At 37.2% G+C, this 26,609-nt stretch overlaps 1 protein-coding gene across 7 annotated transcripts in view; it reads right to left on the minus strand.

The window, feature by feature from the left end:
• Positions 1–26,609, minus strand: part of NRG3 (neuregulin 3) — a 1,117,203-nt gene that overhangs the window by 17,550 nt on the left and 1,073,044 nt on the right. For all 7 annotated transcript variants that reach the window (XM_030941427.1, XM_030941426.1, XM_030941425.1 and 4 more), the window contains 2 exons: positions 18,624–18,726; positions 11,100–11,226 (listed from right to left, as the gene is read on the minus strand). In XM_030941427.1, the coding sequence (XP_030797287.1) occupies positions 11,100–11,226; positions 18,624–18,726 (230 nt within the window). The remainder of the gene's footprint in view (positions 1–11,099; positions 11,227–18,623; positions 18,727–26,609) is intronic.

Here is a 26,609-nt window from a genome sequence, read left to right on the forward strand (position 1 = left end):
ATATTTATGTTTATATATACAATTAGCCTGGTGTTTACATATATACATATACAGATTTTTTATGTACATATGCATATATTTTTCTGCGTGCATTTGCACGTGTGTTTCTCATGCAACTACTCAGGAGGCAGATTTTTAAATTTAAAATAAATTATTAATTGTCTAATTAGGTGCTGTGATTGGTAAAAAGTATATCCATGAGTATAAGCTATGGAGACTAGGGAGCATATCAAGGTTTTGCAGCTTTAAGTTCAAAAGCTCCAATTAAATGTTTTCTTTTCAACAACTTCCAAAATGAGCCACATAGTGGCAGTAATGACCATGTCTTGAACCAGAATCTGAATTTTTCACAGTGGACCTATAAAGCCCTGTCAGTCTTTTTTGCAAACTGGAGTAAAATGAAAGAGAACGAAGAGAAGATACAGAGATAATTTGGAAAAGGTGATCGTTTTCAACAACCTTAAATAACAAAGATCCAATGCACAATGGAAATATCTCTATTTGTGCTTCATTATTGATTAATTGTGTATTGCAAAGTATCCATGGAAAAAGTCAGATGAATAGACATGTTTACTAAAGTGCAATGATATCCTGAATATCTGTGTGACTTCTAAGTTCTACAAAAGACATATGAGGGTTTGTTATCCTTTTTTATCTAATTAATTGGTTTACAAGAAAAACTTGGGTGCCTAGAAGGCCCAGCTACAGAAACAAGTGAGATGCTCTGGGCAAATCCATGACAAACTGAAGAAAGTAAGTATGTTCAGCAACTGCAGAGAGCTGTGATACGGTTTGGCTGTGTCCCCACCCAAATCACATCTTGAATTGTAGCTCCCATAACTCCCACGTGTTGTGGGAGGGACCTGGTGAGAGATAATTGAATCATAGGGGCAGCTTCCTCCATACTGTTCTCATGGTAGTGAATAAGTCTCATGAGATCTGATGGTTTTATAAGGGAAACCCATTTCACTTGGTTCTCTCTTCTCTCTTGTCTGCTGCCATGTAAGAGGTGCCTTTTGCCTTCTACCATGATTATGAGGCCTCCCCAGCCATATGAAACTGTGAGTCCTTTAAACTTCTTTTTCTTCATAAATCACGCAGTCTCGGTTATGTCTTTATCAGCAGTGTGAAAACAGACTAATACAGGCTGCCAGGGGACAATATCAGCCAACTATTTCTGGAGCATGCAGACCTTCTAGAGAAACTGCCAAATCATTAAAAAATCAGTAATTCCCTCCGTCTCTCCCTCCCTCCCTCCCTTCTTCCCTTCCTCCCTTCCTTCCTTGTCAAAAAACCTAATTCATCTTTTGTACCATTAGTTCATAGTCTCTGCTTGGGATCTGAGAGATAGAGGGCCTTGTCCAAAATTCTGGATAACACTCATAAATAGAATCAACCTCTTAACCTGTTCTGTTTATTGATAGTGTTCATGATAGATATTTCCTAAATCTGTTATTTCAAATGTTTGAATTATTGTGATATTAAACAGTTGTTTTTATTTGTATTGTTTTGGTCTATTAATATAAATATGTTTCCAAAATTTATTATTTTAGAACTTTTTTTTTTTCTCTGACAGCATTTTGTTTTAATGACTACATTGTACCTGAAATTCAAGTTTAAATTGCTGGTATTCCTATCCAGAGGTTGCTTGAAACTTATGGAAGCATGATAGAAAGTCTAATAATTTGACCAACTTCCAAATGATATTCCATACATTTTGGCTGAAAATGAATTCAGGTAGCTTCTGATTTCAGTTTTGACAAGCTAAGAGTTTGGAAGTCACTATTCCTATCCTAGCAATAGAAAAATAAATGAACAAACTGAAAATCTCTTCTTGCATTCATTGGATAATTGAGGTTGCAGGGCACACTACCACCTTAAATCTGGAGAAACAGATGAATACAGAGAATAATGGCTAAGACCAGCTTTTCTGCAACTGAGTCTGCTGGAACCATAAATTGTTAGGAAGGTTTAAGAAGTAATTTGGACAGGTGGCTGGAATCTGTATGGGCACTAGAATGAGAGTTGGGATCTGTAGTCTTAGGTAGAATGTCCATATTTCCATGAGTTTGGCCTCCAGGAACTACACCAGGTTCTCACAGCAAAGAACCTCAACAGCAACAAAAATCATCTACTGTCTCTGCCAGTGGAAGGGGAAAAGTAACCATTTTGAAATGCACACAGAGCATTCTCAATAACAACTGCCTACTCTTGTAGTAAAAAGATTTTACCAGAGTCTTATCTCACTAGAAAGAAGGGCATTTCCCCAATTCCAGCTCTCTGTAGCCTTTCTGTCTCACACAAAAGAGGAAAAAAAGTGAAGAAACACTTGTGAAGGTCACAAGTGTTTAGCAGACAAAGGCAAAAGTACTGCCCAAATGCACCGCCTAGCCGTTAAAGTTGAACAGTGCAAAGGTATGGTGTAACCATTGTGAGAATGCTGTATGTGTATTCTGTAAGTGAAAAAAGAAGTAAATGAATAATGGACAGTGGGAAGGAGACTTTTCGCTGTTGGAGTAGAAATTTATAAATAAGCAAGGGGAGAAGCGTAGAATTATTGATGTAGTTATGGATTAGAGTTGGGGGTAGACATCAATGTAGACACATGTTCAGCAGAATATATGTTCAGCAGAATATAGACACAGATGCTTACACAGAAAAATTTACAGATATATGTTAGTCTATATACAACCTGTAATATATAAATATATGTTTATATATAAGATATAGAAATATATATTTTAATATATTTTTATATTAAATAATATATAATTATGTTAAATAATTATATTATTTAAATAAATCTTAAGTAGACATATTTAATATTTATTATATTAAATATATATTATATAATATATATTTAACATATGTTAAATATATATTCTATAAAATATATTAACATATATTAAATATGTTAATAATATATTATTTATTATTATATAATATATTATATAATAATATAATAATAATATATAAATAAATATATAAGATTATATATTTATATATAAAATCTTTGATCTGTCTGTTGAGAAGGCCAAGCAAAGACATCCCAGTAGCAACGGTAACATACACACCTAGCTTCCAAATCCTGGTCTCCAGCAACATTCTGCAAAGAAAGAAACTAGCTATTTCCATGGAGAAATGGCTGATTCTAGAACCCAGGCAGAAAATGTACAATATAAGGAAGGAGTGTCTTGTAGTGCTCAACAACAACAAAAAACCTGAAAACCTACAGTGAATTGATGGATAATGTCAAAATGACATGAGCCAGCTGAAAGACCTATCAATGGCCAAAGCCAGAAAAAATTGATGACAATGTAACATAGTATTTAACTACTTGGATTATGAATCAAACTATAAAATAGTATCCATGAGTTTATTTATACTGATTTAAATATATGATGGAATAAATAAGTAAATGGGAGAGAATAGAAAAACCCTTTGTGATAGAATCCCAAATAACTTATGTAGATACTTGACCATAAGGAAAGAAGACCGTAACTCCCCACTCCTTAAGTGTGGGCTATGCATAGTCACTTCCTTCTAAAGGAAGGAGAGAGAAGAAAAGGGTAATCGTATTCTATGCAAAAGGAGAGAGAAGAAAAGGGTAACCTTACAGTGGAGAAGCTTGGCAAATATTACCTCAGACAGATGATAAGGTAAACATCAATAATAATACATCATATTGTAGTGTGTATCTTTGATATGACATAATAAAAATGGCACTTTTTAAATTTCTACAGAAAACCAGTAACCCCCACATAATCATAAGAAAACAATCAAATTCCAATAGAGGGGCATCCTACAAAATTCTTTACCAGTACTAATCAAAACTGTCAAGGTCATCATAAAAAGAAAAAATCGACAAACTGTCACAGGTAAGGGGAACCTAAGGAGACATAGCCATTAGATGTAATGTGGGATTGGAACAGAGGCAGCAATCGGGTAAACACTCAAAAAATCAGAATAAACTAGAGAAATTGTGAGAATGTTAACATATGGGATGTTACGGATAATAATGCATTCTTATTAGTTTATTAATTTCAAAATTGTGCCCTACTAATGTACAAGGTTAATAATAGGGACAACTGAATACAGAGTATAGAGACTTGCTGTTGTATCCTCTAAACTTTCCTGCAAATTGAAAGCTTTCCTAAAATATCAGATCTACTTAAGAAAATAAAAAAAAGAAAATAAGATAAATGATTTAAAAAGTACACATCAAAATAAACAAAAATAATTTAGAGACTAAAGGCAGAATTCAGTCTTCCTTTAATTGCCTGAGTAGCTCAGCTGTAGGCCCTCAAAGTGCATACTCCACTCAGCAAAACAGTTCACCTATACCAACCCTCCTGGAAAGTTAGCTTGACTGACTACAATCATAGCTTTTGGACATTTTGTGCTCTGTACTAATATATATACACACACACACTCACACACACACACATATAATATATTATATATTATATATTTATATAATATACATTATATATTATATATTATATATTTTTTATGTTATATATAATATACATTATATATTATATATTTTTATGTTATATATAATGCATTATATGTAATATATATAATATCAACCTGATTGGTTCCACCCAAATGTATGCAGTTCTATCTTTGAGACAAGATAAGGTCTGGACAAATTTATACTCAAGATTGTATCTTCAGTGAAATTCAAGTGCTCGGGTTAGTTGCCTGTCTGGACCTCCCTATTAGCATCCTCTACAATGTTACAAAGCATAAATATGTGTGTGTATATATATGCATATATATGTATACATATATACATATATATGTGTGTGAGTATATATATATATGTATTTTGAGACAGAGTCTCACTGTGTTGTCCAGGCTGGAGTGCAATGTCTTGATCTTGGCTCACTGCAACCTCAGCCTCCTGGATTCAAGCAATTCTGGTGTCTCAGCCTCCTGAGTAGCTGGGATTACAGGCGCCCACAACCATGCCTGGCTAATTTTTGGATTTTTCGTAGAGTCAAGGTTTCACCATGTTAGGCAGGCTGGTCTCAAACTCTTGACCTCAAGTGATCCATCTGCCTTGGCCTTCCAAAGTGCTGGGATCATAGGTGTGAGCCACAGTGCCCAGCCCAAAAATATTTACTTTGGTTCCATCCAAATGTATGCAGTTCTATCTCTGAGACAAGCTGAGGTCTGGACAAATTTATTCTTAAGATTGAATCTTCAGTGAAATTTAAGTGCTCAGGTTAACTGCCTGTCTGGACCTCCCTATTAGCATCCTCTACAATGTTACAAAGACTGGCAGTTGATTCTATGTTATTTCCTTGACACAGATCCTGACTTTATTGTGTGCACATGGTTAAGAGCTCATTTGGTGTAATATACAAAAGATCGTGTTAGCGGTGAATAAGGAGATGCCCCAGTTCATTCACTGGTGCTCTCAGCATGAGCCCAAGTGGTTTTTTTTTTTTTTTTAAAAACAAACTCCTTTATAGGCCCTGGTTAATATTGTTATTTCCTGGGGAAACATTTGTTCAACTGGCTCCCCTGAAAGTGCTGGCTAGTGCAAATGCTCCCAGGTGCTGAAGGCATCTCCTCTTGCCTGCCCACCTGCTTTGCTCCTAGCACATTGTAGGGGGTGCTCCAAAATCAATAGGCCGGTCAAATGAAGCAGGCGCATGTTGGCAGTAGAATAACAGCATTGTTTCCAGGTCTGCCACATGCACACAGCAGGAGTCAGAAGGTTAAACGAAAGTAGGGTCAGTTTTGGACAGCAATGTTGACAGAGCTGATAATCACTTGGTCTGGAATCCTAGGCAATAAAGGCAGGAGGAGGATATTTTTAGGCAGTTTTAAATGTCTTTCTCTCTGCATTGCTTGGCTCAAATATGTCTGTGACAAAATTTTCTTTAGTGCCACTCTGACTTATGAGCCGGAGTACAGGGAAATTGATAGTTACAATATGTTTTCGAGAGTGATTACATTGGGATTTCTAATGCGGGTAATTAAAAACAACTTGACCGCTGTTGAGAATGTTTGCATGGACACTACAGCAGCAAGATCTTTAACAATTGCAATCTCCACACATTTCCTTTAAAGCCAAATAATATGACAAGAGACCCTCTCCAGACACTAGGCCCAGCACAAGAGCCCTTCCCACCTCCTCCCCAGCAAGTTACCACTTCACCAGGGGGATTCTTCATGTGCTACTGCACCTTTTTAGAGAGCTCTGAGCTATTCTTGTTGATATTAATTCCCCAACCTGCCTACTAGAAGCTCTGATAGCACCGTTCTCTATTTCCTGTAGGCCTTGGCATAGATGAGAGTCCACATTTGTGAGATTATTTGATTTATATCGATCACTCACAGTAATCAGTAAACTTCTGGAAAGAAGTGGCTTTCTCATGTTTGGTCCTCATCACATGCCTGTTCCTTAATAGGTATTGTCTGGTACTTAGTAGGCTATTTAGTCTACATTTAAATAGACAAATGAATGCATGAATCTATATTCAATCAATAAGTTATAGTTTGATATTTAAAACAAGAAATCAGAAGTAATTTTTAAAGTTATTTAAAATTAACTTTAATTAATGTTACAACAAAATTACCTCTTCTGACCTACTCCCTGCAAACAATTCCATGATTTTCAATTCGCTCTCAAAGCTCTTCAAGAAAAATAGCTCAGAGCTGTGTGAGCTATATGAGGTATGCAAAATTTATCAGGCTCAGAGAGACAGAGTGTGGGATTACTCCCATCAAACCCAGGGGTGATTGTTTAAAGACATTTTGTTCCTAACTGCCTCATCACTTATTTCCATGTTTTTGGAATTTGTGATGAAAAGAACCATGGATAGCCAATCAATAGCTTATGCTATTTTAATGCAAATTCTTGATAAACAATTTGGGAACTACCTCTTCATTTCCTATAAAAACCCACTTGTAACTGCTTCTGATGGGAGCATGTATTTAAGGTACCTTAAGTCTATGCTCTCAGGTTGCAGCCCTCAAAACTGGCCAAAATAAATGCTCTACTTATATTAAGTTTGCCTCAGTTTTTGTTTTCTTTGTTTGTTTTCCTTTAGGCCAACAACTCAATTCACATGTGACCTCTTTTAGGTAGATTTGAGATTCCCCTAGTCGAATTCAGAAGCCGTTTTCCATTATCTGATGATATTTTGATTTAATGTATCTATATAATAAAGATATTATATGCTTGCACATTTTTCTCTCCACTAACCTTTGAGCATCTTGAGGTGAGGAATCACTTCCGTTTGTATTCTAAGCTATCCCTGCAGTACCCAACACAGAGAAGTGTGGGCTTTACCAGAGTTCAATAAACATTACTGGATAAATAAGGGCCTTTCACCAATTTTTAAGGCTCTGTTAGGCACTAAACGCTCTCTCTCTTTTTTTTTTTTTTTTTTTTTTTTTTTTTTAAGACTGTTAGGCACTAAACTCTTTTTTTTTTTTTTTTTTTTTTTTTTTTTTTTCCCGGAGACCGAGTCTCACTCTGTTACCCAGGCTGGAGTGCAGTGGCATGGTCTCGGCTCACTGCAACCTCTGCCTCCTGGGTTCAAGCAATTCTCCCGCCTTAACCTCCCGAGTAGCTGGAATTACAGGCACCCATCACCACGCCTGGCTAATTTCTGTATTTTTAGTAGAGATGGGGTTTCACCATGTTGGTCAGGGTGGTCTTGAACTCCCAACCTCAGGTGATCCACACACTTTGGCCTCCCAAAGTACTGGGATTACAGTCGTGAGTCATTGCGCCTGGCCTAGGCATTAAATTCTTATTATTCCTCTTTAGCATGCAAGTATTATCTTCCAGTTCTTTCTCATTTAATGTTACCTCCCCCATAAACCTATCTTTCTTAAAATGGTTACTGATAAAAAAAAAAAAAGGTGTGAAGGGTGTATAATTTTCTTCTTTCATTTTTCAATTGTGAATGTTTTCTCTTGATTTCAAGAGAGAAGAACGGATTTTCTCTTTTGATGACTTTATTTTCTGATTCCTAATCTAGGCTGAGAAGTTTCATTCCTTTGCCTTGAAGGTTCTAGAGGTTATAATTCTATCCTTAGCTCTTTCTTCCTTGAGACACAGCAAAGGAGGTGAGTTCATCTTTACTCACAGATGCTTTATTTGCTTTTTTTAAAAAATGGTAGGGACTAGATGCTTCTCAGGGAGGGTGATCTACTCCAGTTCTGCAGCATCGGAGTCAAGTGTTTCCAGAGTATCCTGTTGCTTCACTTGACAAGGTGTTTTGCATCTTGTTAGATGAGTATAAAGTGAAACCCATTTCCATGAATGTTTAATGAACTTAAGGGAATGCCAGAGCCCGACAATTCATTTGTTAAACACTGCAATTTGCAAAGAATTTCAAGTAGTTAACATGAGCTTCAAGATAAAACAAAGACAGACTTGTCCAATATGGTAAGCAATTAGAAAATTTTCTCTTTCAAGAATGAAATATGCCTGAGTAACCTGTCACCTTCTGTGTAGTGGAAATAAACGCCTGCAGTGGGAAGCTTGGTGATGGAACTTGGTGTTCAGAATTTCCCAGTGTTCCCATTTGAAACTTGAGCACGGACTGTGAACTTCGTTACCACTTTTGACATTTTGGGAAGGATAATCTTCTGTTGAGGGAAGTTATTGTGCATTGAAGGATGTTCATTAGCGCCAATGACCGCTACCCACTAGATGCCTGTAGCATTCTTCTCCCAGCGTGTAATACCAAAGTGTTTTCAGACTTTGCCAAATGTCAAGGGATGGTGGGCAAATTGCCTTCTGCTGAGAACCACTGAGTTATAAGGATGTTGGTTTGTCTTTCAGCTACTTACTAACTGTCTGACAGACATAACTTTCTCAAGCTCCAAACCCCATTTCCATTTTCTGCACATTTGTGGGTATAAATTAGTTGTTGTTAGGACTAAATGAGACAACGCATTTATATTAATTTGTTTCTTTAACAAAAACTGATAGGGATTTTTATGGGTGTTGTGTTGAATTTAAACCACATTGGGTTATATAATCATTTAACAATATTAATTTTTCCAATCCATCAATATGGGTTGTATCTCTATTTATATATGTTTTCAGTCATTTTGATCAAAGTTTGTAGATTTCAAGGTACAAACTTCTCACCTTTTTACGTTTATACCTAAGCATTTCTTACTTTAAGTTCTCTAGCAAATGGAAGTATTTTCTTAATTTTCTTTTAAAATTGTTTATTGTTATTGTATGGAAATTCAACTAATTTTTGGTGCTGATATTGTATTCTGCAAATCCACTGAATGTGTTTATTAATTCCAGCAGTATTTCGGATGACTCTTTGGATTTTCTACACAGAAGATCATGTCATCTACAAACAAATATAATTTCACTTCTTTATTTCTCAAAAACAACAACAAAAAAAGGCCGGGCGCAGTGGCTCATGCCTGTAATCCCAGTACTTTGGGAGGCCGATGCGGGCGGATCACAAGGTCAGGAGATCGAGACCATCCTGGCTAACTCGGTGAAACCCCGTCTCTACTAAAAATACAAAAAAAAATTAGCTGGGCGTGGTGGCGGGCACCTGTAGTCCTAGCTACTCGGGAGGCTGAGGCAGGAGAATGGTGCAACCCGGGAGGCAGAGCTTGCAGTGAGCCCGAGATTGCGCCACTGCACTCCAGCCTGGGTGACTGAGCGAGACTCCGTCTCAAAAAAGAAAAAAAAAAAAATGCCTAGCCACTTCTGTACAAATTGAAGTTCAGTTCAACTATTCCACTATTCCACTAATATATTGCTGATTAGAATCTATCTTCATCACTTTAACTGGTGCCTGGCTTTGTTTATCTTCAACATAACCAGTTGCTAAGGAATGAAACCCTCCATCACTGTGGTTGTTTTACAATGGTGGGATTATACCCATTAGAAATCAAGAGCGAAAGCATTCGCTGTGTTTCTGAAATGAACAATTCCTGCACATTGCCATGAATAAAAGTTTCACAAAACTTGGCTGGGAAGAGATTCTGATTTATGAATTCCGCGTTACACCATTTGAGTACATCTGTTATGGACATCATAATAATGACTTTTTGGGTAATGATTTCTTAGAATCACCAGTGATGTATAAATTTTCAGTGATTTAAGCATTTGGAGGGGTGTGAATGTGTCCTGGATGATTGCCTATTATACTCAAATGCTAGGTTTATGCAGTGGCCTTTGTTCTTTTGTTTTATGCCTCAGATTCTAAAAGTGCGATGCTGTGTGGAGTCAAAGAATTGCTACCCTAAGAAGAATATATCTCTATGTATTACACAGTATTCTCTTGTCTTTAATTTACTGTTTCGCAATATAGCTCAGTAATGATTAAAACTACCTTACAAAAAGTGTAAGAGGCAAATAGTTTGCATTTAACTTCAAGTTCTGATATCTCTGGAAGGCCTGGAATTAGAAGGATTGATTCTGAAACTCTACTTCTCATCTTTGATTCTTCTCACACCCTTAACTCAGAGTTCTCTAAACATAACATGCATTTTTGGGATTCCATGGCTTTATTCTTCCTGTATGTTCTGGTGTCTAGCTCTTAGCCCTTTGACTCTCTATAGAACTTTTCATGTCCTTCCAAACCAAGTCCGAGCCTGACTCTGTTGTGAGGCAGACCCTGAGTCTACCCCAATGCACCTCCCACTGGCTTCCGCTTGTCCAACCTCTGCTGCAACAACAACTATCTCAGAACTCACTTCTGCTGATTCTGGGGTTTTTTGTTTCTTCCTACACAGAACTTCCCTTATGGCAAGGGACATTGTATCCTTGGTGTCACATACAACTTCTGGCACAAACTAAGGATTCCACAAGTGTTCATGGGACAAACAACTGAAGCTCTTATTTTTACCAGAGATTAGTTTATATTACAGATTGTCATCAAGAGCTGGAATGTAACCTGTCTTTTATCTGATGCATACATACACGCATGTGTGCATACCTCCCAGCCCAGAATTGTAAGATGATTTAAGCAAAACCCTATAAAGCTCTGAAAAACATATACAAATCTGATCCCAAGCTCCCAACACCTCTGGACTGGAAGCACTGAGGTAGGCTGCAGGAGGAGGTGTGTAGACATGTCACTTACATTTTGCAGCTGGACATGGCTCTTCACCAAGTTCTCTGACTTTGCCATTGTGCTGGATGCTTTGAGACTGTAGCTTTTACCATTTTGTGGCACTTTCAGCTGCTCTTGGATTTGTTTAGCTTGTTTCCTGCAGGCATAAATAAACATGTGTACAAATATTTGCATGAATTTATTCAACTCCTACTTTCAGGGCTTCATTCACTCCCAATGTCTATATTTGTTATTTGCTAAAGTTAAATAAACTCAGCTAACAAAGAGAACCCTTCTCTCATTTCCAACCCCACCAAGAAATGCTTCCAGTTTAGCGATAGCCTGATATCATCCATATTCTCTAGGAATTCACATTCAATGGCACCCCAAAAGCAGACAAACATTTAGTGCATTGCCCTGGCCCCCATAGATGCAGGGAGTCTCTAACCCTGAGTTTTAGCTGCAAAGAACTGGAAATACTATGAGAAAGTGACTAGAGGAAAACAATTAAGACTTGGGCTTAGCAGGTACATATGACATATTTGTAGAGTTACATTTATATTTGTACAATTCAAATATGTTTGGCTTAATTGCACGACTTGACTATATATTATAATGTGTATATTTTCTTTCTTTTACAATTTAGAAATAGCTCATTTATTGTTACCAAGAGCCCAAATAGTAAAAATAGTTAATTCTTAAAGAGCTAGTAGTTATATAATAATGTGTCACACATGGTTTTAAGTGCTTTACATGTATCATTTCACATATTTTTCATGATAATTCTATGTGATGAGGCCATAATGCTATACCCATTCAGTAGATGAGAACTGAAGCACAGAGAAGTTAAAGCCATTTGTTTGAAGTCACATAGTCAGTGAGTAGCAGAGATTGGATCTCAGTCCAGCCAAACTGCCTCCATAGTTTACACTCTTCAACAACCACTCAGAACTGCCAAGCCATGTGTTCATGGTCCCACTGTTTCTGAGTGAAATGGCTGAAACTGCTCTAGGGTTCTCGACTTCAAGTAAAGTGCTCCTGTGGGCACATGCGGAATGCCTGTTGTCTGGGTCACTCAGTGCCTATACCAGAAGGATGGGACAAACCACTGCTTTAGCAGCAGCTCTGTCCCAGAAGCCTCACAGAAATCATCTATCAGCATAGACTTGGTACCCATTAAACACACCACACACACACATACACATACACAAACGTGTACCTCTTTGCAGTGTTGACCTAAATAACAAACATGGAGACTCTGTAAAAGAAAACATTTATGTGGAAATAAGTGTTGCAATGGGAATACACACGATATAGGAAACTAGCTTTTATTACTAGGAAGACAGGAAACATGAGGTACACAAGTGATTTGAGATAATTATCTCTGGCTACAAGGATCAATAGAAAGGATGGTGCCAGTCCAAGGGTGGACAGGCAGTTGCTGGGCAAATGTCCTTGCAGAAGTATTTTCATGTGTGTCTAAGGCTGCAATTGTCTTCATGCAAAGCTGTGGTTTTTGCAGAGTCTTTTCTGATAGTTCTTGTAATCAGGCATTTGCCCATTGGACCGCTCCCTTCATGGCCTTCTCTGGCTCTATTTTTTCAGGGTTATTAACACAAATGACTCCATTTTGATTCTGACAACTTTCCCAATAGAATCATGACCTTGAATTTTGCCTGTCCTCCAAGGTCTCTGACAAATATACAGCCATCAGTGGAGTATATGGCCAGTCTTGGCAATGAACTTCTCCAGTCAGGTAGCACCCTATATAGCATAGTTTCTTGTATCATAGGGACTGGGATTTGAATCCCACTCTGCCACCCACTAGTTTTGCTACCCTAATAATTTTCTAAACTTGTTGAGCCTCCGTTTTGTCCTCTTTAAATTAAGCTCATGAAAGCTATCTTCCACGGACACTGTGGTGGCTACATGTGGAGGCACAAGCAAAGTGTTCGTCTCCTTCCCGATATCATCAAGCAAGCTCAGTCTTGTGGACAGAAGCTGCAGAAGAATTAGAACACTGACTCAAAGATAAAAGATTACACTAGTTGTGTCTTCCCAAGCAATTCACCAGCACTTGCTGCAAGTTTTGAAGGCTTTGAGCTTCATTATCCATTTTGTATTTACAATATCAATGTGATGCAGCTCTGTTTTTTAAGATATTTCTTTTTATCTTTCCAATTATTTGGGATACTTTTATCTCTAGCACTCTTAGTTGCTTTAATCCTGTTGTAATAATCTATTTGCTTCCTAACAGCTAATCTATGGCTTATTGTTAAAAATAAATCTATCATATCAGCATTTTAAGGAGCGTGTTACAGCCACAAGATTTTATCAGGGATTCATTCACACACAAAAAAAGGGGAAATCAGGAGGTTCTAGTCGGGTAAATCATCCTGAAAAAGTAAGAGTGCACGTCGCAGATCAAGGATTCCATTACTCTCATGGGATTAAATCAGAAACACTTAATGACTTTTTCAATAATCTAATTCAGAGCCCTGGAAGTATAAACTTGTCAAGGAATTTTCTTTATACAATATCCAACATCAGACTGTGTTTCCTAAATCCTTTTATAATTTGCCTACCTTTAGTCTTTTTTCACTCAAGTCCTGACTCAGTAATATTCCAAGATAAGTGGTCCTTCCATTCTGAGCCTGCCTCTGCCTAGCTACCATCCCTCCTGTCTCACAAGCACACACTTTTTTGCTCTTTCCTCCTTCCCCCAGCAAATGGGAACAGAGTAAACAATCAGCAGCTGATTGCAATACCATTAGCTCTCTCATGAGAGGCATTGCTCTGGGGAAGACAAGATGCATGCATTGTACACAGGAACACTACCAGCCCAAGAGTGTCAGTGTGGAAACTTTACAGTCCATTGAGTTTCAAGTTTCTTTGGTGCAATGCATTAGAAAGAAATAAGATGTAAGTTGCAGAATAGTAGACACCATGAATTCATTGTTAGGCATTATTTGTCTTGTTGCAGATTGGGCTCCTGGGAAGGCAGACCCTGGGATAAAGACAGCATAGAGGACTTTTTTTAGGGAGAGCTCTGGGTATCAACACCTGTGGAAGCAAAGGGAAGAAATGGAAGCAGAATTGGTCTGGGGAGAAGTTGGAATGTGATGCAGTCTCAGAGAAAACCTCAGCAAACCCCACAGGGAGCTCTGAAGCTGGCATGGTCTTGCCCCTGAAACTGGGGAAAAGGTCTAGGTCTTCAGAGCCTCATATTGATGCATCATTGGAGATAAACAATCCCAGAATGGAACATGAGATTGAAAAAGGTGACTCTTCATGGGTGTTTGCTGGCAAACCTGGGGACTAAATCCTCCATATCTGAGGAAGATCGTAGCACTGCATCAGAGTGTCTGCTGTTAAGAGGCTTTTCTCGGGATCTAAAATCTCTTATTTCAGGGGGTTGATGACCTATAGGCAGGGGCAGGTTGTAACCATGTCTACATTTTACTGATAACACCAGTTTCTTCTTCATTCCTCCTCTTTTTTCCCATTTGTGATATTACCGCTCTCAGATTCTGCCTCCTGAAACATCTCCACTCCTATTTCATTGTAGTTTTAGAGTTGAATCATGTTTTGTATTTCCAAGCTCTACTAAGAACTCTAATACTCATCCCCATCATTCTTAACTATGTAAGTTGAAAGTAAAGAGAAAACCTTGAATAATTTATAGTCGTTGAGTGAGCCACATTGGCCAGACCTGAAAGGCTCAATTAATAGTTCCATTAACTATGTATAGGAATATATGAGCTTATTGGGAGTGAAGAGAATTTCTTTCACTGTTTTTTAGAGTTACTAGGGGTTCAGTTAACTCCGTCAAAAAATCCTCTAAATTCAAGATGTTTCTTACTTATTCCTCATCATGGCACCTACCTTCCATCTTTCCTCAGATATACAATTTGCTGCAATATTCCTTCTGATGAAGTCATGCCATGCCAAAGGTGACAAGGGAATGGAAAAAGAATCATAAATGAAAGATCTAAGTGATTATCCGAAGTAGAAGATAAATGATCAAGAGAGCTTTGGGGTAAGTCTCAACTCCCTCTAGGCAGAAACTGTACAACCCAGTATATCAAATGGAGGTTCAGGTGAATTTATTTGAATATCAATGATAGAGAGGCCTTAGAATCCTGGAAGACTTGGGGCTTCTAAGCTAAAGTAAAAAAAGTATATACATATAAACTACTTTCCTTTATGAGTGAAAGTAAGGGAAGGTCAAGGTAGAGTCTGGATATTCTATTCTCTCCAAGGTTTTGGGAAAGGAATTAGAAATCCACGAATTCACACACATACACACATACACATACACACACACATACACACACACACAACTTGTGCCAGGGTTTTATGAAAATTGATATTGCTTTTAGCAATATAAATTAGGTGCTTGGTAAGGTTGTGGCATTTCTCTCAAGCAAAGAAAATTAAAGGGAGACCAAGCCTGAAAATGGTACTAGAAGAAGAAATGCACCCTAGGTCTCTAATGAGGAACACATAGCTCATCCAATTCCAGCTGGAAAATACTTCCATTTATATCACTTTATTATTTTTACATTTAATTATTAATTGATTCATTTTTAAAATAAAACTGTGTCCCAGGCTGGTAGGCAGAAAGACAACAACACCCCGCTTGGTTCTCCAGCTTCGGTGCAGTCCTCTGAGCCTACCCTAATGAATCTGATGTTGAACACTGTTTTCATTAAACACTTTGACCCCTCACTGAGCCCCAGGAGGAGATGTTGATCTCCAAGCCCACTTGCAGCCCAGAGTGAGACACTGATAGCCCCAACGATGGAAGTCCCCTCGCAATCCAGCTGTTTGCTCTCATAATTACCATGACCTGTCTTTCATTTAAATGTGGTACAACTACACATTATACTGTAAAAATAAGTGATTAACTGATTCTTCATTGCAATTTGGTTATTGTTAAGTACGGAATTTCTTTTTTGTACAAAGTTCTAGCAGGGAGACCCTTCTAATTACCGCCCTGCTGAGTGTGATTACCACTCTCATGCTCTAGGGGAGGCTGCTAACTTTATAGCTACCCAGCCTCCAAGTCCTGGTGTGGAAAACCATGGGTGTTAACAACAGCAAGGTTCCATTGGGTAGTTACTTTTAGATACTTTGTTATGCACTTTACATTGTGATTGCATTTATTCTGGATACCGAATCTTACTCTGTTGCCCAGGTTGGAGTGCAGTGGTGCAATTGTGGCTCACCGAAACCTTCACCTCCCAGGTTCAAGTCATTCTCGTGCCTCAGTCTCCTGAGTAGCTGGGATTACAGGTGCCCGCCACCATGCCTGGCTAATTTTTGTATTTTAGCAGACATGGAATTTCATCATGTTGGCCAAGCTGGTCTCAAACTCCTGACCTCAAGTGATCCTCCCACCTCATCCTCCCAAAGTGCTGGGATTACAGGCATGAGCCATTGCACCCAACCATGGTTGCATTTAATCCTTAACAAAATTCTAAAAAAGTAGATATTATATTTGTTCATATTTTACCACAAAGGGAACCAACACTAAGAGACACAATATAATTTGCCTAATCAAATATAACAGTGACAGCTTGAAGATTTGAATCCAAGTATGACTCACTAGTGTACAACCCTGACCGTTATGCCAGATGGCAACCTTACAGAACATAAAGGGCTATGGGCTGTACAAAAGAGGGTAACTCCTAACCCACTCTGTGCAGCTTCACCATCTAGCAAAAGGACTATGTGAAACAATATGGTATAGAGGTTTAGAGCATGTGATTTAACCTAGAACTGCTAAGATTAAAGAATTTATCTGTAATTTTCTTCTTTATGACTTTGAAAAATAAATATTTTAAAATAGATTCTGGCATTATTTGAAAAATGCAGTAATAATGCACAACTCTGATTGCTGTGGTGTTTGGAAGCTAATACATAAAAAGCCCAGTGTGCCTGGAAAGAGTACGTGCTCAGAAATTGATAGTTACAACTGTCACAGCCAAGAGTTCCCTAGGAGAATTAACAGCTAATATCATATGCTAAGGATGGGGCCCTGGCATTAACAAAAGGACCTTAGGTAAAATACTAAGGAAATCTGAAAATACAGACTTTAGTTAGTAATACAATATCAATACTGTTGCATTAATTCTGACAAATGTACCATGCAAATGTAAGGCATTAATAATAGAGGAACTTTGGTTTAAGTATATGGAAACTCTCTGTACTCTTTTGGCAACAGTTCTAAATATCTAAAAACATTCTGAAATAGTTTATGAGAAAAATAATGGTTACTAATTCTGAATTGATGCTTGAGTTTATGTTATTTTAAAAAATCATAATCGGTTGTCTTTGAGAATCAACACAGAAAACATGCAGACAGGTATCACAAACGATACCTGGAAATTAATCCCATATTAGAAGAGCAAATGGGTAAAAACGTATAGATCTACTCAGAAAAACAATTACACATTGGCTTGAATTTCAGACAAGTGGTAGGAATAAAATCTGCCAAATTCTTAAGGCTCAAGAAACCATGGGGCTAATGTTTTTGTCTGCATTTCTTAAGTGCAGATTATATAATTTTAATAAATAAACTACCTCTACCAGAGTTTGTTTGGAAAAATACACACACACACACACACACACACACACACACATGCACACAGAGATATGTTTATATCTACTTTCTTTTTTTTTTTCTTTTGAGATGGAGTCTCCCTCTGTCCCCTAGGCTGGAGTGCAGCGGCGTGATCTGGGCTCACCGCAAATTCCGCCTCCTAGGTTCAGGCAATTTTCCCGTCTCAGCCTCCCGAGAAGCTAGGAGTACAGTCGCACGCCACCATGGCCAACTAATTTTTGCATTTTTCGTAGAGATGCGGTTTCACCATATTGGTCAGGCTGGTCTCGAACTCCTGACCTCAGGTGATGCACCTGCCTCGGTCTCTCAATGTGCTGGGATTACAGGCTGAGCCACCACACCTGGCCTATATCTATTTCTAGTCAAACATAAACACCTTCATCTGAAGAAGGTCTAGTTTCTCAGCAACGTAACTTTAGGGCATATTCAACATATACATACCAATTGGCAAACTGAAGTATATTTTTTAGTATTTATGTTCCATATTTGCCTAAAATCTGTATGAAAAATTGAATTGTTTTTTCATAAATAGATAGATAATGGTGGATAATGTGTAGATTATAGCAGTGGCCCCTCTCTTCAGAAGAGTTAGCCCTTAGTGACAGGCAGACACTAAGCCTTTAATACTGGCAAGTGGTTAATCAGTGCAAAGAACATAGAATGTTCGTGATCACTGAGAGGAATGATCATTATGTGCATCAAAGATAAACTGCGCACACATGTGTGCACACACACATCACATACGCGCATGCACATGCCTGTACACACTCACCGCAATTTACAAAAAGGTCCTAAGTCACTTGCAGATTGTTGCTAGGCCCATTTCCACAGGTTCCCTCTGTGTGGCACACAGACCGAGAGCTTAAAGTAACAGAAAGTGCTTTCTCGAAAAGTAAACTTTAAATACTTGAGAGAAATGGTCTTACTTGCTTTTGAAGTACAATGCTGCACAGAACATGCCCACGATGACAATTCCAAAGATGATACATGAAATTGACAGCACCTGCCTTTGATAAACTTCTTCACTCTCTGTGAATTTGAAAAACAAAATTAGAATGGATGCTAGCAGGGCACATCAGCAACAATCTTCATCCATGTACTTCTGAGCTGGTAGGAATCTGCCAAAGCGAACTTTTTTGTTTCTGTCATAAACAGGGAATAAAACGAGGAAATTATTATGATTCAATTTATTTGCAAAGTTCTATAGGATAACTGGGTGCTATTTTTTTTACCTGCATGGCTACATCAGAACTCATACTCAGATACTACGATTACAAATTTATTATCCACAGACATTCTATGACTTTAGGATTTACTGGGGACATAAGTTTGTGAAATGGTGGTAGGGCTCAAATTAATCAGCTAGAGAAACAAACTCAGGTGCCTCTGAGCTTTCCTGTGCCACTGATGCCTTCCAATTTACCTTCCGTGGTGCAGATGCCCCTGTGTTTTCTGATTCTGATTTAGTCCTTGACTGTCAGCCTCCCATTCATCCTACTATCACTATGATTGACACCACTCATGAAGAAAAAATAATAGGCATGTAAGTATTTTATTCACCCAGTCTCTGTCCTTCTCAATACCATGATTTGGCACAGAACTCAATCTCTATTACCAAGGTCATACCTTGTAGCTTATCACAAAAAAAGACAATAATTCAAAAACAAACATTTCACTCTGTAGCCACTACCATTTATACGCCTAGGTCCTTTCCTAACCTGTATCTACCTAAACAATTCTTCCATCTCATCAAGACTTTGTATCCATAGAACCCAGTAGGTTCTCTGTTAATTATCCTCCTCTTGTCTTCATCTTTCTGTTGATACAGGACAGTGACCATGGTCCATGATTACAGTCATTTACTCTCTTGCAAATACTCTTATTTACTTTATCCCTTTCATCTTCCCTTCTACCTATTTGGCAAAATAAATATACACAAATCCAAGAAACTGTCTTCTCCATACTTCTACTATGGGCAGCTCAGAATTGGGGAAGAAAACTGTACCACTGGGCAAATGGACACCAATAAAGAACAGCATCACAGAGCTTAAGTAGTCATCTAATGGTCACTAACAATCTCATCAGCCTGCCTTCCTGTTTTCCTAATTATCATCCATATCATCTCCACACTACTCACACACCTGGCACACCTTCCTTCTCTCACTCTCAGACCTTCTATACAGGTCATAAGAAAGAAAAAGCCAATTTAGAGGACATTTCCCACTTTTTAACACATATATATTCTCAAAATATACAAAATTAATTGCATCCATATACATTCTCTCTCTCTGTCATTAACATAGAACAATAGTTCTCAAATTGTAATGCATTGGAGTCACCTTGGAGCCTATTAAAAACAGACTGCACCTACTTCTTTCCCCAGAGTTACTGATTTAGTAAATCTGGAGTGAGTACAGAATATTGGCATTTTTTAAAAGTTCCCAGGTGATTCCGATGCTACTGGTCAGAGAAACATACTTTGAGAACTTTTGAGCAGACTAAAAGTTCTCAGAACATGAATCATCTACATAAAAAAAAAAAAAAATCACCTGGGGAGATATGTTTTTCTTTGTTAATACCAATTATGGTTTCCTTCTTTCTAAATCAGGATTTTTTTTTTTTTCTTTTTGATGTAGAGTCTCGCTCTGTCATCCAGGCTGGAGTGCAGTGGCGTGATCCCAGCTTACTGCAACCTCTTTCTCCTGGGTTCAAGTGATCCTCCTGCTTCAGCCTCCCAAGTAGCTAGGACTATAGGCATGTGCCGCCATGCTTGGCTAATTTTTGTATTTTTAGTAGAGACGGAGTTACACTATGTTGGCCAGACTGGTCTCGAAGTCCTGACCTCAGTTGATCCACCTGCCTTGGCCTCCCAAAGCGCTGGGATTACAGTTGTGAGCCACCATGCCCAGCCAGGATCTCTATTTAAGTAAAATTTTCAGGTGTTTCTCATGCATACTAAAATTAGAACATTATTCAGTTATAGCAAGCACTATTTTTTAAAGAAAATCATAATTCCTTTGGTGTTCATTTTTTTCCTATCAGAGGCTTCTCATCACTGAAAATTACAGAAAAGCAATAGATTCAAATTCATTTTATGATGCCAGTATTATCATGATTCCGAAAAAGACAAAGACCTAACAAAAAATTACAGATAAATTGCCCTCATTGCCACAGATGCAAAAAATCTTAATAAATTTTAGGAAATAAAATATAACCATATATAAAAATATAGTGCATCATAAGTAAGGTTTATACACAAAAATGCAAGGTTGGTTTAATATTTTAAATTTAATCAATATGATTCACCATTTTTACATCTAAGCAGATAATCTAACAACTAGATTAGAGGCAAAAATGTAGCAAAACTTAATATTCATTCTTGATTAAAACTCTCAAAACCTAGAAATAGAAGGCACTTCCTCAACCTAATAAGGAGTAGCTATAAAAAAAAACTATATCTAACTGTGAAAGACTGAATGTTTTTTCCCTAAGATCAGTAATAAAGCAAGAATATCCACTCTCATACCTTCTGGTCAACACTGTGCCAGAGGTTTACTTAATGTAACAAGAAAAAATAGGAATAAAAATCATTCGGCTGGGGGAAGTAGAAGAAAAGTCGTCTTTGTTTGCAAACAATATGACAATTTATACAGAAGAACTGATGGAATCTACAAAAGAGCTAGTATAACTATCAAGTAAGCGTAGGAAAATTTCAGGATACAAGGTTATAGGAGAGAGATACAAAAATAAATGCACATCATTTTATGGCAACAAAGAAAAATTGAAACAAAAATGTCATTTACAATAGCATCAAAGCATATAAAATACATAGAGATCAATTTAACAAAAGGCACACAAGTCTTGGACATTGAAAAGCTTAAAAGAAGATCTAAATAAATAGATATAACATGTTTATGGATTAGAAGGCTTGATATTATTAAGATGTCAATTCTCCCCAAGATGATAGACAGATTGATTGCAATGCTATTAAAATCTCAGGAAGCATTTTTGTTGTTGTTGTTCTTGTCATAGAAATTGACAAGCCAATTCTAAATGTTTTATGGAAATACAAAAGATCTACAGTAGCCAAAACAATGTTCCTGTAGCCAAGAGAACAAAGTTGTGGAATCACATGACTTTATTCTAAGATTTCTTATAAAACTTATAGTAATCAAAGGAGTATAGTATTGGCCTAATTACAGACAAATAAATAATTGCAACAGATAAAACAGTTCAGAAATATAATATTCGAAACTTATGTGGCCAACTGGTTTTGACAAAGACGCCAACATAATTCATCGGTGAAAGAATATTTTCAAAAAATGACATTGCATCAATAGTATATATAGCCATATCCACAAAAATGAACCTGGATCCCAATCTCATACTCTATACATATATACACTCAAAAAGGATGATAGACGTAAACGTAAATTTTAAACTGCAAAATTAGAAGAAAACATACGAAAAAATCTTAGTGCCATGGATTTGGCAAAAATTTCTTAACTAAAATATGAAAGCTACAAACTAAAAAGATTTCAAAATCAAAATGGACTTTATCAATCAACATTAACATTTGCTCTTCAAAGACACCATTATGAAAATCAAAAGGCAAGATACAGTCTGAAAAATTGCAAAATATATATTCAGTAATGGACTTGTATCTTTAATTTGTAAGAATGACTTCTCAATAATAAGATAAGCAAACCAATTTAAATATGAGCAAAACGAGGTTGAACAGACACTTCCCCAAAGATATCTGGATGACAAATAAGTACCTAAAAAGATATCTAACATTGTTCATTATTATGGAATTGCAATTTAAATTATAATGAGATATATGGCATCCCCACTAGAATAGGTGAAATTAAAGATTCACCATACCAAATGTGAAAAGGATGTGAGCAACTAGAACTCTTATGTACTTCTGACGGAAAGATAAAATTATATAGCCATTTCCAATAATAGCTTCATAGAAAGTTAAAAATATATCTACCTTATGATCTAGCCATTCCATTACCCACAACTATTGGGAGTTCAATTTCATTGGGTACCCAAATGTTCATAGAAACTTCATTTTTAATAGCCCCCAAACTGGAAATAACCCAAGGATCCATCAACAGGTAAATGGATACTCAAATTATTATATTTCTATATAATGAAATAGTACTCAGCAGTAAAAAGAAATGAACTATTGATATAAACTACAATATGGGAGAATATCAGAATAAATATGCTGAGTGCAATAAATCAGACAACAAACAGGGTACATGCTGCATAATTCCACTTATTCAAAATTCTAGACAACGGAAACTATAATAACACAAAATATGTACGTAGATACCTGGGGTCAGGAGTAGGGATTGATAGAGGAGATTACAAATTAATGTGGGGAAATTTTTGGGTGTTATAGACATGTTACTTGTCTCAATTACAGTGGTTGTTTCACTGGTAAATACTTATGTCAGAAATGTATCTAGTGATACATTATAAACAGGTGGTTTATCTTATGTCAACTACAGCTGCAAAAATATTAATCCTAGGGTACAAAAGAATATACAAAGAATATGTAGAATATGCAGAATATAAAATAATACATAGCTTTTTATCTTTTAGTTTTCTTTTATGATTATACTCCCATAAACCATTCTCCATGTAGCAGGCTATATAAACCTTTTAATATACAAATTAAATCATATATACCCATGTATATGAATGAATATGTGTGTGTCTTCTATTTTTAGTGTGTTATTGGGTTCCTATTTGACTTATAATACCTAAAACTCTTAGTATGGTCTGAAAGACTTGCCTGATTGACACTGCTCACCCATATCAACCACTCTCCTTTTTTTCTGTAATGTCTACCATTTCAGTCCTTAGCGTTTTGAAACATGCTGTTTGCTTTATTCTTCCGCTGGCTTTTTTTGTTTGTTTGTTTGTTTTTGAGACAGCTCCCAGCTACTCGGGAGGCTGAGGCAGCTCACTGCAACATCCCTGCCTTGGGTTCAAGTGATTTTCCTGCCTCAGCCTCCCGAGTAGCTGGGACTACAGGTGCGCACCACCATGCGCAGCTAATTTTTGTATTTTTAGTAGAGACGGGGTCTCACCATCTTGGCCAGGCTGGTCTTGATCTCCTGACCTTGTGATCTGCCTGCCTTGGTCTCCCAAAGTGCTGGGATTACAGGTGTGAGCCAATGCTCCAGGCCTTCTGCTTGTCTTTTAAATGCCCACTCTTTTTTTAAATCTCAAATTAAATGTCACTAGTTCAAAAAGGTTGGCACTATCAAAAAGCCTTGCACTGTAAGCTCCACTGGTTCAGGGGACCATATTCTTCATTAATTTATTCATTTGGCTCATCACTCTCTCCTCAGCACCTAGTGCAGCACTTCTCACATCACTGACACCTCAGACTTGTTACTTGAATTAACAAATGCATATTTCTGTCTTTACAGAATTGTTCATGTTACATCAATTCTCACCCCAGAGTGTTCTTAAGGCTTAGAATCTGTCCGTGTTCATATCAAGTCCTCCTAAGCTTAAACACATCCTCTTTCCCTGAGTTGACCATCTGCTCCTGACCCCACCCACTGCTAAACTCTACACCCAGCTTCTCCATTTGGAGCTGCTATGGTTTGAATATGTTCCTCAAAGTTCCTGTGTTGGAAATTTAATAGTCATTGTAACAGTACCAAGAAGTGGGGCCTTTATGAGGTCATTAGGCAATGAGGACTCCACTCAGGAAGGGATTAATGCTGTTATCATGAGAGTAGACTGGTTATCACAGGAGTGGGTTAGTTATCACAAGAGTGGGCTCCTGATAAGAGGATGAATTCAGCTCAATTTCCTCTCTCTGTCTCCTGAGCTCACTTGCCTTCCCCCTTCTGCCATAGAACTGCCCTCACCAGATGCTGGTGCTATGCTTTTGGACTTCCCAGCCTCTAGAAACATGAACCAAATAAATTTCATTTTAAAAATAAATTACCCATTTTGTGGTATTCTGTTATAGGCTAAAACAGGGGCTTTTTCATCCAACCTTGGCCTCTTCACTGTGATTCCGCATTCACAAAGTCCTTTTCACAGCACAGATTGCCATAAGGAAAATGGTGAAAGCACTTGTCCCCTGACCTCAGAGCATGAGCAGCATGATCAACTGATATGTAGGTATTCTGATTGTTTATCTCTGTGTTGGATTTGTGTGCTGTTCCAACCAACATACTCTATGCTGACACTGGTATGATGCCTGATTTTATATACCAGACTAGCTTCACTTGGTGCTGATGGCAATTCAAAGACAGAAAAGCAAGCTAAGGGGTGGTTCATGTACACAAAATTCTTCATACTGTGACTTTCTGGGGTGCTCCCAAAATGCTGCAGAAGCTTCCAGGGCCAGCTGAAATTAGTCCATGGGGACTTGTGTTGTTTCTCTACCAGTAAAGGTACTTGCAGTACTTTATCATTAATAAGCAAATGGAACCCTGATGAAGCAAATTTGGATCAAAACCTACATGTACAGAGTCCATATTATAGGACCTATTTTCCTTTATTTCTTCTATTTTCTGAGACCATGCACTATATCCTCTCTTAAGATATGATTGCATGTTTTCTAGTACTTTTTCCTGTGGAATTATGTTGGGAACCAATGTTTTCAAACATTTTATCTCTTCTTAGGGTTTATTTTTGTTTTTAATGCATTTATTTGAGCTGGCATAATAGAAAACAGAAAGTAAACCTAAAAAATATCACATTATCTACATTTCTTAGTAAGTCGAGAGGGGAAATCATGTGCCCCAGCAGGCTTGGGCTGACATTTTAAAGGTGGAAAGATTCAAATGAAAGGGATAAAACATGTATTGTTAAGACCTGTTTAAGCATATCGTCATCTTAAAAAATGTCATCCTTTCCACCCCCACATTTGCAACTTCATTAAATTTTCCAATTGAACTTGGAAACAAATATACCCTGCTTCTGCAAATAAAACGAATTACGAAAATTATGGAGACTCATATCCAATGAAACAAACAAAAATATAAGACTGTACCTACAAAAATGAATGATTTCCACATAACATGTATACAGTATGTTTTTTATTTTGTTTTGTTTTTTATTTGAAGCTAGTCGTATGTAGCCTGGGGACATGCAAAAATAAAAAAAATTCTGAGTTTAAATCAAGAGTGAAATTAAAACTCAAAGACTACAAGTGAATTTATAGACCCAGGTGTAGCTACAATGATGGTATATTATCAGTGCATTTGGTTCATAGGGTATTATGCAAGAACCAGCACAAATCAAGGGGCTGAGAGTCTGGTAATTTTGGATTTGACTTTAATTTTGGTCACTTTTAAAATGAGTGACTGCAAGTATGTTACTTTACCTTTATAAACTTCCATTTTCTCAGCTAAGTAAAGGCAATGATATCACTTATGTTTATAACAAGAATGATATCAAATAACTTTTCTTAAGCATATAGCACATTGTAAGTAATTCAATAAATTATAGTTTTTTGTCATTCTATATTTTAAAATTTGTTCCCTCTATGTGATGGCTAATTTTAGGTGTCAACTTGACTGGAATATGGAATACCTAGAGACCAAATAAAGCATTATTTTGGGGTATGCATGTATGGGTGTTTTCAAAGGACATTTAGCATGTGCATATAAGTGGACTACATGGGAAAAATCTGACTTTATTATGGGCAGGCACCATCCCATCTTCTGGAATCCTGAAGAGAACAAACTGAGAGAAAATGCAAATATGTTTTTCTCTTTGTTGAACCTGAGATATACTCCTCCTTTCCTGTCCTTGGACAAAAACTCCAGGTTCCCTGGCCTTTGGACCCTATAACTTAAATCAGTGACCCTAGGTTCTCAAGCCTTTGGTCTCAGACAGAATCACATCATTGGCTTCCCTAGTTC

The sequence above is a fragment of the Rhinopithecus roxellana genome, chromosome 11 (assembly GCF_007565055.1).
Source record: "Rhinopithecus roxellana isolate Shanxi Qingling chromosome 11, ASM756505v1, whole genome shotgun sequence".
In the NCBI taxonomy this organism is placed as follows: domain Eukaryota; kingdom Metazoa; phylum Chordata; class Mammalia; order Primates; family Cercopithecidae; genus Rhinopithecus; species Rhinopithecus roxellana.